At 39.9% G+C, this 15,865-nt stretch overlaps 1 protein-coding gene across 5 annotated transcripts in view; it reads right to left on the bottom strand.

Moving 5' to 3' along the window:
- LOC111336171 (dedicator of cytokinesis protein 11) overlaps positions 1-15,865 on the bottom strand; it is a 57,410-nt gene that overhangs the window by 19,929 nt on the left and 21,616 nt on the right. For all 5 annotated transcript variants that reach the window (XM_088726800.1, XM_088726801.1, XM_088726803.1 and 2 more), the window contains 26 exons: positions 15,414-15,479; positions 13,453-14,130; positions 13,050-13,255; positions 12,211-12,271; positions 12,000-12,058; positions 11,236-11,312; positions 10,584-10,771; positions 10,424-10,489; positions 10,221-10,313; positions 9,431-9,569; positions 8,913-8,949; positions 8,455-8,539; positions 7,789-7,875; positions 7,540-7,626; positions 7,111-7,226; positions 6,750-6,819; positions 6,295-6,417; positions 5,504-5,575; positions 4,998-5,114; positions 4,344-4,376; positions 4,145-4,228; positions 3,401-3,485; positions 2,044-2,123; positions 1,625-1,729; positions 874-1,225; positions 88-229 (listed from right to left, as the gene is read on the bottom strand). In XM_088726800.1, coding sequence (XP_088582926.1) covers positions 88-229; positions 874-1,225; positions 1,625-1,729; positions 2,044-2,123; positions 3,401-3,485; positions 4,145-4,228; positions 4,344-4,376; positions 4,998-5,114; positions 5,504-5,575; positions 6,295-6,417; positions 6,750-6,819; positions 7,111-7,226; positions 7,540-7,626; positions 7,789-7,875; positions 8,455-8,539; positions 8,913-8,949; positions 9,431-9,569; positions 10,221-10,313; positions 10,424-10,489; positions 10,584-10,771; positions 11,236-11,312; positions 12,000-12,058; positions 12,211-12,271; positions 13,050-13,255; positions 13,453-14,130; positions 15,414-15,479 — 3,308 coding nt within the window. The remainder of the gene's footprint in view (positions 1-87; positions 230-873; positions 1,226-1,624; positions 1,730-2,043; positions 2,124-3,400; positions 3,486-4,144; positions 4,229-4,343; positions 4,377-4,997; positions 5,115-5,503; positions 5,576-6,294; positions 6,418-6,749; positions 6,820-7,110; positions 7,227-7,539; positions 7,627-7,788; positions 7,876-8,454; positions 8,540-8,912; positions 8,950-9,430; positions 9,570-10,220; positions 10,314-10,423; positions 10,490-10,583; positions 10,772-11,235; positions 11,313-11,999; positions 12,059-12,210; positions 12,272-13,049; positions 13,256-13,452; positions 14,131-15,413; positions 15,480-15,865) is intronic.

Genomic DNA, 15,865 nt, shown 5'->3' with positions numbered 1-15,865 from the left:
AAATAATAATAATAATAATAATAATAATAATAATAACAAAAATAAGGAACAAAAATAAGAAACAAAAACACTTTTCCGACAACTTACTCGAGCAAATCAAACACATCGATAATGGCAGCGAATTTACAGTAGTTCTTGTCCTGCTGCATCAAATACAGAACTGTAGGGTGCCAGTGAGGACGTTTGACTGTAGAAGACAAGATCTGGCGCCACCAGTCCAGGATTACACCTGTGTGAAAATTATTTCACTTGTGAAACAAAGCCAGGGCTAATTTACGCAACTTTCTCCGTGAAATATGAGTGCATTCTTAAAACCTCGGGGTAAGGGGAAGCCTGTGAGGAACAGTAGAAATTGGAAATAACCTCAAGGGAACATGAGCTTATCTATGTACTCGGTTAGACTTGTAGAGCGCCGGATTGCCGCGCGAGAGGTCGAGGATTAAAGCCCCTGGCCAGACTAACACTCAGGGTCTTAAAATAATTGACGAAAATGTGCTGCCTTTGCTATCACCTCTGGTAATGGTTGGACATTTTAGTATTCTCGGGTATGGACGTAAGTCCCGTGTCCTGTATCTTGTCTTTACTGGTTAGCTGGGGACTTTAAAGACGGAACCCACGCACTCCTCGCAAAGAGTAGGGAACATAGCTCCAGGTGTTGTGGTCTGGCCTTGTTATTGTTCATAAACTTTAAAGATCCCCCATGAGTATCTCGTATAAATCCTACGTGATTTGGTAACTCGCATGTTCCCGCAATTGAAGCCGGTTGTGTTTGCTTTGAGTCCTTCCTCTCTTTTCTTATACTTCCCTTTCTCCGTCTTAATTAGCTGTAGCATCGATTACGACACTCACTCGAAGAGAGCCAACTTCACATACCTTGCTCTAAGTTCTTGGCGATGTACAACGCACATAGAAGGAGCTCCTTCGTCTCGTCCTCATCTAGTGGCACTTGCAGAGCTATCTGAGTGGCCTCCCTAAGTGGAGCAGCCGCCTGCTGAGTGAGTGAATCACTCGGACTCTGCTTCAATACCGCCGAGTAACTTGAGCTACGATTGGAGTCTGCGCCAAATTCACTATTGGGAACAGTCATCGTCGAGGAGGTCTGAGACATTTGCTGCCCGAGGATTGGGTTCGATAAGTCGTACTTGCTACCATGGAAACGAGGGGCGTGATCCATAAGGACCGAAAGTAGGGGAAGGTAAAGCGTGCATATACGGGCTTGCTTTTGCTGTCGACAAGAAATAGAGACAAGCTGTAATAATTAAAGTTGGTCAAAATTCTGGTTCGTCAAATGTAGGAAAGAGCTAGGTGAATTCTGTATGCGAGGCTGACCTTTTGGAGCCGCTGAGGCTTATCCAGGTTTCTGAGGGGTGACGTGACTAGCAGAGTACTGCTTCTCCTACTGGATATGATGCCAGTCCATCTTGGGGGTGTAGCCCCCCCACCCCTCACTCGTTACCCCTATCCCCAACCTACCATATCATATCATCAGGTCTCGCCACTTCCAAGGGAGAGGGAAGAGAGGTGTCTCGTTTAAGAACAGCAAGCCAACCATTGTGTCAACGCCGACGTTTCCCACAACCGAACTGAAGAGCGACTGAAATATATGGAATACATCTATACCTACCTCTCCATCATAACGGTCATCAAGTTCATGTTTAACGAGCATGTTTCTTAACACCCTGATGGCAAGTTTTCTGATGTGTCGGCCCTGTGTAAGAGCAGAGGAGACCTACAAAAAAAGTGTAAAAAGACGCTTTTAAATATACCCTAACGAAAACGTAAATATGTAGATAAGAGGCTCACTAGCGACAAAAAAGAGCCTTCTTGACTCGATATTTAGCATCTGTAGGAAACACGACGCTGAGATTAGCTGTATTGTGGAACGGCATAAAAAATACAATAGTGGTTAAGGACAGCGGACGACACAGAGTATTTTAAAGCGATTACTGTTACTGTGTTTTGAAATTAAAATAGTTTTTTTTGCTTAAAGGTTGCTAGAATTGATCGTTGCTAGTGTCGTTGCGCACATGTTAGAGTCCTTACCTCCCGCAGAAGTAGTCCCACAAGGAAATACCTCTTACAGTAATCATCTGTGAGCTCACATTCATGAACACCGCCAAGAGCTGGAAGAACGAACAACAACAATATCAAGGGACATGACAATTGCAGCTCTGACCCTCAAATGAAAGCCCGATTTCAGTGCATTGTGTAGTCCTTATGGCTCATGACACGTTTCTTCTTCCACCCATACATAAACCCAGCTATAACTTCAAAAATAAGCCCCAATTTAATATGCCACACCTTCGCACTTCCAGAACGATGAACACTTTTATATTTGCTATGGCAAAGAAGTTTAATGGCTAGATTTTTATCGATACGATATCCTTTACTTTTGTTACGGCACGCGTGATAAAGATAGTAATAATAATGATGATAATGATAATGTAGATACTTTTAATTAATTTACATTTATTTTAATTAATTTACATTAATAGCTAATATATTTTATTTAATTTATTATTATGTTATAATATTGTAAACTGCTGGTATAATAAGATGTGTATTTAGGTTTTTGAATTTTAAATTTTAAATTTCTTGGATTGTAAAAATGTGTAATTCAGCCCTCGGGCTGCAAATGCTTTTGAGATTAAACTATCTATCTATCGGACGCGATCCTCGATTCATGTTTTAAAAATTAGTTTTTAGATGTATTGTGACATTGCTAAATCGAAAACTTCGAAGGAAAAATAGATTTAACTCACGGGTTTCGGCATCAGTGGGTGAGGAGTTAACTCAAATGTAGAGATATCACAAAAATAGTAAAGGCTGATAGTTTCGAAAGAAACTGTTTGGGGCTGCGTCGGTGGGAGTAACGAAATAAGTTGGATATATCAACAAACTTGAAATGGTAAATTGGCCACCGTAACGATTACAAAAGCTGACGTTTCGAGCGTTAGCCCTTCGTCATTCGCTTCGACGAAGGGCTAACGCTCGAAACGTCAGCTTTTGTAATCGTTAAAATGGCCAATTTACCATTTCAACTTTGTTGATATATCCAAATTACAAAAATAGTAAGACTTATTGACGTCCATAGATGCATCCATCAACCATTTCACTCTCAGGATCTCATTAGTAATTCTCCTTACTGTCTGCCATACAATTCTTATGACGTAAGTTTGGAGAATTTGGTTTTGGATTAACTAATGATCCACTCGTTGCTATTTTTCTTTATTCTTGTCTGTTTGATATTGTATTGATATCGTAGGTAGAAATTCTGTTACTCATGGGAGTTGAGAAAATATCGATATGAAGCTGTGTAGAGTTCTTAGCCGGTCAGAGCGCGTGTGGTACGATGTTTAAAATACTAACTAAAAAGTGATAAAAAGACGTTACAACGTACTTCTGACGTCCAATGGTAGGTTGAGTGGAATGTAATGCTCGTGATTACAAACAACTTGAAGAAATTCGAATTTGAATTCAAGCATCTGAAAAGTACACAAATAAAATCAACGGCAAGGCTTAGGATTAAACCAGACTAGTCCTTGCGAAAATACCGAAAATGGATAAGGCTTTTCAAAGAATGAATCCACCAAGATAATACGGATTATAGGTTCAAGAACATTCTTGGTCGTTTTGGAACGGGTTACCTGCTTTGCACAGTTTTCACTCTGTACGATACAAGCCAGTGGCAAAAAAAAAAAAAAAAAAAAAAAAAAAAAAAAAACTCAAATGCCATGAGGTTAATCGGTGATTGTGTGCTTCAGCTACATAATATATAGTTTTTGTGAGGCAAACAGAGAAACAGATTTCAGCAAAGTTTACTCAAATTTTTCCTTATTGGAATCTACCCATTATTCAAATAAGACAACAACATCAACAATAACAACAACAATAACAATTACTAAAGGGAGGAGGGAAGAGGTTTATAGAGTACTTCAGTTAGAGGTTAACCCGATGCAGTGTTAAGCCAAGAAAACACCAACGGTAAAGATAGCTACCCATGTAGAATAGGAATAAGGAGATAGACGTTACAACCCAAACGGATGTGTGATTCCTGTGTAGGCAGGTGGGTTTTGAACCTTCTTTCTGGCTTGGGGAAGTGTTAGCAGGGCCCGCAATCAACATAAGACAAAAAAACATTTACCTGTGTATCAGAGTCTTTGAACTGTTCAGAATAATAACTGATCATTTGAAAGACAAACCCACGGTCCAAGTACGTGAAACAGTCCTAAACATTAAAAAAAAGTTCTAGAGTTATTGAAAGAAACGTTCAATTTAAATCGTAGTTCAGTGTGTTCACAGACGAACATAATCTGGAGAGATCTTTTTAATCTAAAACATACCTTAGTGAAACAAGCCAAGTGGAAATTTGCTTCCTAAAAGAAGAGAATAAACGAACTTCAAGTAAATAACGAGGTAAAAATTCATTCTCTGTTTAGAAAAACTGTAAATTCTACTACCTCTGTTACAAGTAGAGCACTTATCAATTGAATGTCGAAGAACCAAAACCAAAGTAATCCCAAAGACCAATCAGAACAAGGGTTTACATTATCATTAGCCAGTGAGAACTCAAAAGTGACAACAAGCAAACTCAAGTTCCTTTCGCACCTGAATAAAGGGAGTAAGTTTCGGAAGAAACTGTGGTGCTACGTCGCCGGCTGGGGGTAACAAGGTAATTTGGTTTTATCAACTGAGTTGATAATGTAAATTTACCACCGTAAAGAGTATCTCAAGCTGAAGTTTCGAGCGTTAGCCTTTCGTCAGAGCGAAAGGATGAATTGAAAATTGTGTGTGTGTGTGTGTTTATATGCAGAAAGTAGAGCTACGCTATTGGTGGAGACATGGTGACGAGAAAAACAAGAATAAATTAGTAGAAAGAAAAGCGTTCGTTGATACCGGGCTACTTTCGACACTCAGTTGACAATTGCTCGTACTATTATAGTGTATAACAACAAAACGACAACAATGAGAGAGAAAATGTATCGTAAAAACAAAACCTTTGCTATTTGAGGCTGATCCTTTAATCTGCTGATGATTTGGGGCACAAAAGCTTGAAGGAAATTCTCCAAACAGCGGTTGTAGCTTTCTGGAAACCAGCTCTCACGATTCATTCTCTACAAATGATCCCAGGCAAAGTTAGTAATAATTTTATGAGCCTGCAGCACAATTCCTTGCTAACTAACTAAGGAGACTCAAAGTCATAACTAAAGAATATCAAGAATATGTGTTATGATGTTAGGTTGTTAAGGGTTAATAGAGGTTTTCACCGCATTTACGACCCTCACGTTAATTTCTCGAACTATCTACTGTGTTCACCGCTTCAAATCCATCGGGGAAAAAGCTAATATACTTTAGCTGTTTGATTAACATGGTCATTATGTTTAAATACAGAACTAAACACTTAATTGTGTTTATAATGCGTGTGATTTGAATGAATGTGACGGTCTAAGAAAGTAAACATAGAAAGAAAATAAAATGTTATTTGAAACACATGTGAAGTTACCTTTAACTTGTCTGACTGCACGAGGGTCTGTGCCATACTCTTCACGATGATCTCGAAGAAAAACCACGACAACTGCAAAGAAAATTACACAGTTCCACGCACACGTTAAAGAAAGCTAAAGGCAACGACCTTCTCTTCGCTCCGTTAGCATGAGTTGTTTTTACCGACATATGAACAAGACGGTGGACAAAGGTTACATCCCAAAATGACAACGACAAAATCACTGTCATCTCTAAAAACTCTGAGTTGATATCGTAACGTACAAACAATTATGCAGACAATTCTTTTCAAACGAAGATGCCCTGCAAAACTCCCAGAACGCAATTCACGATAACACTAGATCACTTTACATTTCCTATGATTAAGTGGAATTCGAAATCGAAGTAATATCTTAGTGAACTTGTGGATATGCTGTACAGAATATTAGTCGAATATATAGTGATTACACTAAAAAAGCCAATGACGATGTGATTCTAAGGAAAAAAAATTGAGCCGTCGTCCCCACAAGAGTCCTCTATAATTGTTTCGCCATTTTTAACAATTGTTCCACCATCTTTAACAGGATGCATGCTCTCCGTAGACTCATAAGGCCGTGCTTATAACCCAGATGATTAGTTCCTATGTTTTGCATACCCACAAGCAAAATTGTCAAACCAAAAACCGAACAATTGAATTAACCAGCAGATTAAAAGTAGATATCATCAAGGCCTATAATTCTCTACCCTGCACGCCCCCATTGGAGTGCGAGAGAAACTAGTCCCTTCTTGTAGAAATTTTCACACGTATTTTACCATCATGAGATCGTTAACCACCGCTGGATCAGCGCCAGGCTTTAGCGTCGTCATTAAGTATTTTGAGAGCTGTTCGTGAATCGTGTTTTTATTGTCCAGAGGCTGGTCGGTGATGAACACGTACTACAGGAAAAAATTGACAAAAACAGGATGTTAAGTCCAAAGTCCATCACTAAGAGAGTTATGTCACTTCCTACATTGCAAGTTCGTTGATATTTTACTATTCGTGTCAATCTCCTCTATTCTTGTCCCTTTTCGGTTTTTTCTCTGGTTTATGATTTTCCTCGCTCTGAGGGTAATTTTGAGCGTCACAGAAACGTAAGACAGATGTTAAACTAATTCCACAACAAGATGGACTTCGTTGATGCTCACCCTAAATGCTATGAGAGAACTGAACAAAGTTTAGTGAGAAACATCATTTATCAGGTAGGCAAAAGAACAGAAGAAATACAAACCTTGACATAAGATTTCAAAGCTTCCAGTCGGTTCGCTCCGTGAAGTTGCGCCGTGATTCGAATCAGCACCCTGCCACGAAACAGCAAGTAGATGAGAAAGCAGTAGTATAATAGGGCACTGTGCTACAAAACCAATCAGAGAGGAGTATTTTGCACGACATGGTACAAATAAACCAATCACATAGCCGGATTGGCAGTGGACCATAGTGCCTCCTTATACTACAGGAAGCTTTTTGAAAACAGCTACTGAAAACTAGTTTTCAAGTGCTGGAAAAGGACAACCACAAACTTTTTTTTTTCCAGTTTCTACTGCTTAAGAGTACGTATGAAAATTTGCTTACCATCGTGAGATTCCACATACCTGACCACATTTAGAGAAACATCCTCGTTTTCTGTAACAACGAGAATATGAAACAACTGATCGAAGATAACTGGCAGGAATCTTGCCACCGTGCCCACAGCAACCGCGTTCAGCAGCTGAAAGAGTGAAATGGGGAGAAGTAAAAATTACGCGAAACAATTTTGGTAGCTATGCAAGGTTGATCGCCAGAATATGACATTTATTGCACACGTAGACATCATGATAAAATTCAGAACTTCATTCCTTACAAGGTTTGTAGATAAACTACAAAAGAGAGTACGAGTGGGTGGGGGTGTAGGTAAGGAACAGTCACTGATGGCGGAAACGCCCGCCAAACAGTCAAATGACCCATTCCCATGCCCCACCTATTTCGTTTCACTGTGTCAGTGGAGAATGACATATCGTTACATGATTGCACACGATCTCTACCTTGAGAAGTTTGACCATCTCAATGTCCATGGCTGGCGATCCATCAAATCTCTGACAATGACGGAAAAAGTTGTCCACCTCTAGATCCTGCAGGCAATAAAAAAAATAAATTGGAACAAACACACAGACAAAGAGAAAAACAACTTGACTAACAGATAAATAATAGAAATGAATGGTGACAAGGATAACCGAGGAATTAAAAGCACATAATGCTTTCAAATAGAAAACGCTATGGCCGGCAAAACTTACCAGAGTGTTGACTGTGGAAACTAGTCGAGTGGAAACTTTGAACAGCGGTTTCTCTTTGTCGACCCATTTCAGATCGGGGCCAGTTGCCTGTAAGAAAATCAATTACGGAGTTAGTGATTCGGAAAACTGACGTTTTCTTATTTTGTTTCGGAGAACGTACAGAACGTAGGAATAATAACTGTTGTAGTCTTCTCCATTCCTAGAAATAGTGTTTTTCTTTCTGGCTTATTCCTACCAAGTTGTTTGTTTGTTTGTTTTTTTTCATTTATCACCAAACTGATATTTGGTGGCTGGTCTAAAGTTTAAGGCAATTTTGCGTGCTACAGAAAAAACATCGCAAATGCGACACTTAGCAAGTCCTTTAACACTACTACTCTATTTTCGAGAGTGAAATTACAAATTCCAAGATCTCTCCATAAGACGATGAAATCCGAGGGAGAAATTTACAGACTCTATATCCACTTTTGCTTTCTCAATAATTCCATTACATCTTGTGTTAATGGAATTTGAAAGTAACATATTCTATCAAAAACTTGATTCAAAACCCGTCACGCAATAATTTACCACAATCCATCTCTTATTAAAAAGATGCTACAATGTACCTTAGGATTAACATTGAACTGTACAGAAAACGGTAGCTGAAACAATTTAGACTCATCTAGGTACCTTTTTCAATCCAGCAAAGTAGGCTGAAAGGTAGCCGCTGGGAGCTACTTGGCCAACTAAAAGATTACTTTCTTCCGTCTTCATGCTACGGAAAGAAAATTTACTTGTTGAGTAAATCATATGTTACGATTTCCGACAACGAAGAAACAACAGGATAATTTTCCTCCAGACTCAACAGATTAAAAAGGAAAGTTACTGGAGTTTTGCGCTGTGACAACAAATAATAGACTTGTTTTTTGATCTCTGCTGGAAATGTGCCAATGTTAGAATGCGGGTTTCATATAGCAAATGGGTTCCACATTTGTTTGAATTTACAAGGATTTCAAATGTCGACCGGGTCTGTTTTTAGACATAATTCAGGTCTAAGAGTAGAAGGGAAGGTCCGGATTTGTTTAGATTCAAACGTATTAACGACAGTGTCAGTTTATTAACGTCACCATTTCGTCTTGTATACTTACATTGACCCCTGTAGCACTGGCATCCATGCGTATCCAACTGAAGCGCAAATCGAAAGACAAAATGTGCTTTAATCAATGCATTTCGCGCATTTGCCCCCGTTGTTGCCCCGTTAAAATCCGTGCATTTTTAAAAGAAAGCTTCGTCTCTCCTGCAATGTTTAAGTAACAGCTTCGATGACTTGGTTTGTAAAAATTTGATACATAACAGAAAAGTATCAAGATCTAAATCTTGGGGTGAAATCTCCTTTCAAGGGTTACATAACATTTAATAGTAAATATGATGAGGCTGGCTCTGCGAGACAACGCCGTGTTGTGAGTGGCTACTCGAGTCCATATTGCACGCTCGAGATTACCCGCGGGAAAAGAAGCTAACCGGGTTTTGGCCATTTAACTAAGACCGATTTAGTTCGCTCAAGATAGCTGGATATTGGTCATATTGCCGTTTGTAACGTCGCCGATATCCAGCCTTACTGCCTACACGCTCGGTCAATACGCTATGAGTCTTTTTTTTTACTGACCTGGTGTCTCTATAGGCTGAGGTTTACCCTTGACTGATCCTGTACCGCTACTGCTCTTGGTCTGTTCACACGCAATGTGTTGGAATGTGAAGAACACATGATGCTTCTCTGTGAGTTGAGTCGGAAGCTTTATTTTCACCTGCAAACAAAACAACAATGGGTCACCCCAAGAGAAGGTGTGTTCGAGGCAGTACCATTCAGAGGGCATTTACAGCAGAAGACCTAGGATTTGGTTTGGCATGATGATAAAGGCAATGGCATTAAAACTTAACACGCCCGCATGCTAAAGATATACCAAAAGAGTTGCTTGGGTGCCGCATCAAAGTTGAACGGAGTAGCTTATAAGCTCTGTAGATCCTTCCAAACCAGCAGCTTATAGGCTCAGTAGATCCCTCAAAATCAGTAGTTGACAAAACTGTCGGTTGAACGACGAGTAGCATTTCCGAATAAAGGAGTGAGGATGTGAATAGCCTACGAGCAGTCCCCTCGGTATTAGCACTTGAGCACGAGCGATTCGCCTGAGGGAAAATATGAAACCTTGAGTAACGCGAGCCAGCGAGAGATCTGCAAAGGGTCTCGAACTGATAATAATTATTAGTGCCAGACCCCCGGCAAACTTCCTCGCTCTCCTCCCCAGATCCCACCCACGATTCGTCTCGAATGTTCCTATGGGTGGAGAAACGTGAATCCTGTAGTGATAATATAAAATAATTAAATTATAATATAATAATAAATGATAATTAGATAATTAATACTAATTAAACAATAGTTAAATAATTCTTGCACTCACCTCTTCGTAAAATGTGGGAGTTGTACAGTGATGAACAACGGCGGCGAAAGCATGCGTAGTGAACCCAGGGCTTCCTTTTTTCTTGTATATACACTGCAGAGAAAGAATTGTTTGTTGATACGATTATTTGATAGTAAAGTGAAGAAAGAATGATGGAAAAGTACTTCAAATGACTTATGCAATCTCGTAGAAAAAATGGATACCTTGAGAGGTTTCGCATTTTCATCATCAGAATCTCTGAATTCAATCTTCACAGAAATGTTTCTTGCCTGAACAGGAAAGATAACATAGCAAGTTACAGTAACTGTTATTTTAGGCGTGGCTAGGGTCCGTCTGAAGAAAAATATTAAGCCAGCATTTTACCTTGGAGAAGACTTTTTGATTGCTGTAGTTTAGAGAGAGAGGATAGACGTAGAAGTTGTTGACGTAAAAAATGTGCGGATGTGCAGCTTCAGGACACGACTCAGAGAATTCTTCTACTTCCACTGTGGGACGGACGTTTAGAGAATCATCCCACGGCTTCACGGGAACCAGTGATGACGTCAGTGAGTCTGTCGAGAAACAAATAGCCTATATAGCATGGAGGACGCAATAGTCGTATGATAAACACGCTCAATCTGAGGCTCGCTTCTTTATCAGCTAACTTTACCGGTCCAACGTGATATTTAAAAATCTCAATCGGGGAAAATTAGTCTGAGCCTTGGCTAACAAACCAATACATACTGTTTTATTTCCTATTATTATTTTCAGCATTTTAAAGCCACCAATCTCTGATCTCAAGTGTAAAAACGACCAACCGTCTGACTTTTAAAAACAGCATGTCCACTCGCCTGGCTTGATAAAATCGCACCTCTTCTCGTCTAGCTACTCCAGTACAACAACCAACGTTGGAAAATTTTCTACGCAAACTCGTAGGTTAAAATCTGACCGAAGGCGATAAAGTGTTTTTATTTGGTATCTTTGTCTTCAACACTCGTTATCTTTCAGATTTTTCACTTCAAAAAGTTTCGCTTACTTGGTATTCCTTCGAAATATTTCTTGACAGAAACCTGCAGCGTTCCTGGAATAGTCTGCTGCTTGAATTTTTCCTTTCTGCAAATGAGCAGACATAACCAAGTCTAAGAACCCCAAATATTATTTTTCCACGATCAGTGTGTCGGATTAAATGCAGTTAACCGCAATCATGTATATTAAGTAACTGCCCTCTTAAACCCTTTTCACCCTAAAATCAATATGCATATTCTCCATACTGTTCTCTATACATTTCCTAAGGTACTGACAAGGAGAATTTGTTTAACAATCAAGAACTTCTTTAGCTGATGTTTATTTCCTTTATTCTCCTGATCTTAACATTTGATTCAAGCATAATATTGTTAGGAGAAATTAGATGCTATTCACTCTTATACCCCATTCACACCAAAGCTTAAACATGCTTTAAAGCTGTTTTGTTAAACATGGTTTAACACAACAGCTCCATAGAAGCTGCTCAAATCAATATTTGGTTGACTTCAAATGTGGCACATTGAAAAATACAATTTAGCAATTGCTTGAATCTTGTGGAAAATTTAGTTTTTCAGTTCTCTGCTTCTGATTTTTATTCAGTTAAACCTGGTTTAACTAAACAAGTTTTCTGGTGTGAATGGGGTATTAGGTTTAAGTTTTCTGAAGGGATTACCCTAGTTAAATAAAGGTTTACTACTATAGTACGTTGCTAGATCTGTAGTCAAGTTAAACTTCGCGCTTAATGTTTCAAGAATTAGTTTTGAAGATGTGACTCACGTGGCGCTGTAGTTTGACAACAGTTTCAACACTTCTTCATCGCTGAGTTTTTCTCTGTCCTGTAAAACAAATATGGAAAGAATTGTCTAATCAAACTTCACCTTGCACTGAATTTTGAGCGAGGCAACAACAGTATGCTCCAGAAAGCACTTAACATTTATCTTTGCCTTTAACAAGGATATCAAAAACACATCTTCTGATGCGAACGAACCTGTTTGTAGATTGATGTTGACTCCCCTGTGTCCAGTTCCCCGTCGCCGTTGAACAACGGCCTAAGAAATGAGACATGAAATGTTTTGACATTAACTCAGTTGGATATAGAGCGCTTTTCGATCGACCGTCGTAAAACCAAATCAAAGGAATCACAACGTCCAATCAAAAGAAAGGAGAATTGGCTTAAGAGCCAGTTGCCTGAAGCGCGGAAAAACGCGGGTGACCAAGTTGTGATTGGTTTCAGTTTTACATCTGATTGGTTGAGAGAGTGGCGCGAGTTTTCCTGAACCAATCACAGAGCGAAATAAAGAAAAAAGCAAAGCAACCTGGGATTACTTTCGACACTCGATTGAAAGTTGCACTATTGTTGACCACACATGTGAGGTCTAGGCTTGCCATTACACTTTGTTTTACTCAGCAGTGATGCTGTTAGCAGAAATTACAAGCTTGTCATTCTAGAGAGTTGAAGGTTAAAGAAAGAAAACAAGAGGAGACACAAACACTACGGGTCAACCACGTAAACAATTCCTTGTCTATGTTCTATTTGCGTTTTTTTTTTCCCTTGATAACAAGGCAGGATGAACGGGACCCAGTCATGGTAACAACACTACACTTGATGTACTGAAACCAGCTATGGTAACAATACCACACTTGATGTAATGGACCCAGTCATGGTAACAAGACTACCCTTAATTTCCTTGACCCAGAAATGCCGGTTGCGTCCAAACATAGCATGTGGCACACTGGCCTTAAGAACTCGTTTGAATATAACCGTTAGACTAACTGTGCAATCAGCAATGAAAAAAAATATAAATAAATAAATAAATAAAAGCTAACCTTGCTGCCCAAGCAAATGGCATTGCATATTGTCCCAGACTTTTACAGCATATCTCGGCCAGCTTATGTGCCTTTTGTGCAATCTTTTTAGTGTCACCTGACTTGAGGTATGGTTCGACACAAGAACTAATGCTTCCTTGCAAAACTTTCTCTATCCTAATTACCAAGTAGACCTCCTGGTGGGGATTTGTTATGGAGAAAATTGCCTAACAAAAAATAATGCAAGATAGTGATAGGCATAGAGAAGAGGGCGACATTAAACGCGTTTTGCACGCGCATCAAACGCGTATGATTCCTGCGTGTTACCCATATGTTGCACGCTAATTATCCGCACATAATATGCAAAAAATAGGGGGTAAAAAAGTTCTCAATTAAACCGCGAAGTTTCACAAACTCGTCATACCTTTCTTGGACAGGTATATTCCAATTCTCGGCTATTCACTGCCGGATGATCCACTCCATTCCCATTTGCATGACCGTTCTCAATTAGATCCGAGCCGTGGAGCATTTCCTCGGTGGACGCGTCATTCAGATCACAGTGGAAATCTTCCGAAATCTTAGCTCCTAGTTTGGCGTCAAACAACGCAATAGACAAAAAGAATGGCTCAATGTTCGCCTCGCTGCAGTCATGCATAGTTCTCAACAGACGAAACTTCAGTTCCTCGCATTCTAACAATAAACGCATTCCAAAGTGTTGTTGGAAAACGTTCGCATCTATTCGAGCGTCGTCGTAATTCACGCAAGTACCGTTGTTGTCCAAGTCGTGTACTAGCGAAAAGAGTTTCTTCCGTCCATCTTTCCTTCGTTTCGCGTTCAAAACTTCTGTTTCCTTCGCAAATTCAAGAAGTTCTGGATGTTTGCTGCTCTTGAGACTTTCTCTTAAAGATTGATGCAGTTTCGGTGCTTTCACCTTACCAACTAAGTTGAAGCCGGAAGATTTACTGCTCGTGTCCATATCTATTCCAGTGACTTTGCACAGGGCTGAAATCCACGACTCCATGTCCGACTGACTGTCAGCAATCAAGGTATACAGTTTGTCTTGAATGTGAAGTTCAAATCCGTGCATTCGTCCCCTCACTCCCTGAAATATTGGTGATGATCAGTTAGTTCGCAACTATCGCCTTAGCCCCGGTTCCAAGGGTGGATAGCGCTATCCACTGAATAGATCTCTATCCGGTGGATGGCGCAGTGCGTTTTGGTAACACTTATCCACTAGACAGCGATTTGTCCGTTTGGATGGCGTTATCCGCTCTTTGAACAACCGGGGCCAAAACATTACAAACGTATCCACCACTTCAAACAGTGATGTATCCTGCATTCGTAGACCTGCTTGAAATCCAAGCTATAGCGGTGGCGAATGGTACCTCAAACCTTTAAATCCGAGGAATGACTTAAATCCAATTTGTCCTTCAGTACATGACTGAAGGAAATGATCACCAGCTAAGAAGCTCTAGTCTTGATTGTCAGATTAATTCTTCTCGTCTATATCTTAACAAATGTATAGAGAACAGTATGGAGGAATACAGTATTCAACATACATACTGATGTTACAGCTTAAAGCGCCCCCGGTTAGCTGAATGGATTAGAGCGCTGGACTGTTGAGCGGGAGGTCGAGGGTTTGAGCCACTCAAGGTCTTAAAATTCCTGAGGAGAATGTGCTACCTTTCTATAATATCAGGAAATGGATAGACATTCTAGTCTTCCCGGATAAGGACGAATAAACCGTAGGTCCCGTCTCCTGCAGGGTTAGGGGTAGGAGACGTTAATTTCCCACGCACGAGATCACTGTGTGATGAATGTCCTCCCCTGGGGTGGGATGGGTGGGTTGCAGTCCGTAATGTTCTGTTGAGAGTGAGGACTTAAACTGGTAAATAAATAAAGCGCTAAAAACTGCTGAGTTCCGCAAACTTTTGACCGATCTCAAAATCTCGTCAGGCCAAAATCTCGTCAAAATCTCTCTCGAAGTCTCGTTTGAGCCTTCACACCTCTGACATCAGTGAGCATAATTATTCGCTCATACTATCCTTTAGACATTTCCTACAATTCTGAAAAGAGAAATCTGTTTATCAATCGAGAGCTTCTTTAGTTGGCGATCATTTCCTATACTGTCATGCCGTTAACGTTTCATTCTGCGGATGACAATGTAAAAAGAAATCAGACGGTATTCGGTCTTTAGGGGTTAAAGATTCAAAGTGTATGTTATTTCAATTTCAAGTCTAACATTTCTTCCAAAAATTCTCAAGGTCTGGGAGTTGTTCTTTGTCATTGCTGGAATCTTGGTCAAAAGGTAACTACGTGTAGAGTAGCTTAGCGTTATCGTCGCTGTCGTACATGTATAATGATAGAACAAAAAAATAACTTTACCTTGGTAATGTGAGTACACGCATCTAAATAAAGCACCCCTCTAGCCATACTGGTGTTGAGATCATCCTGGGTAAAACACCAAAAAGCATAAGTCATAACCGTTATGGTTACCATTCTATTAACAATACAAATAACAATAGAGAGATTTAGTTCCGCGTTTACATGAAACGCGAACAGGAGTGACCACGTGACCTTATTTTTTCCCGCCATTTTTTCACGTTTGCCGGCTACGCTTTGCCGTTTCTGCGTGAAAGTAACCTGTTTCGCGTTTGCCGTGTACGTAGGATTTACTCCCCTTTTTCTCTTACAGAGTAGAAGTTAATTGCCGGAAAAAGCGCACCAAAACTATTCCTTGTAATTCATACAAGGGTACATTCGAATCCACCATGACGCCGGTGAGCTCACGCAAAGCTAAAGCAGTAAGGTTCACGCTATTTTACGTGAAACGTGAA

Source organism: Stylophora pistillata, chromosome 7 (genome assembly GCF_964205215.1).
Source record: "Stylophora pistillata chromosome 7, jaStyPist1.2, whole genome shotgun sequence".
NCBI lineage: Eukaryota > Metazoa > Cnidaria > Anthozoa > Scleractinia > Pocilloporidae > Stylophora > Stylophora pistillata.
This window is presented reverse-complemented; position numbering and strand designations above follow the sequence as displayed.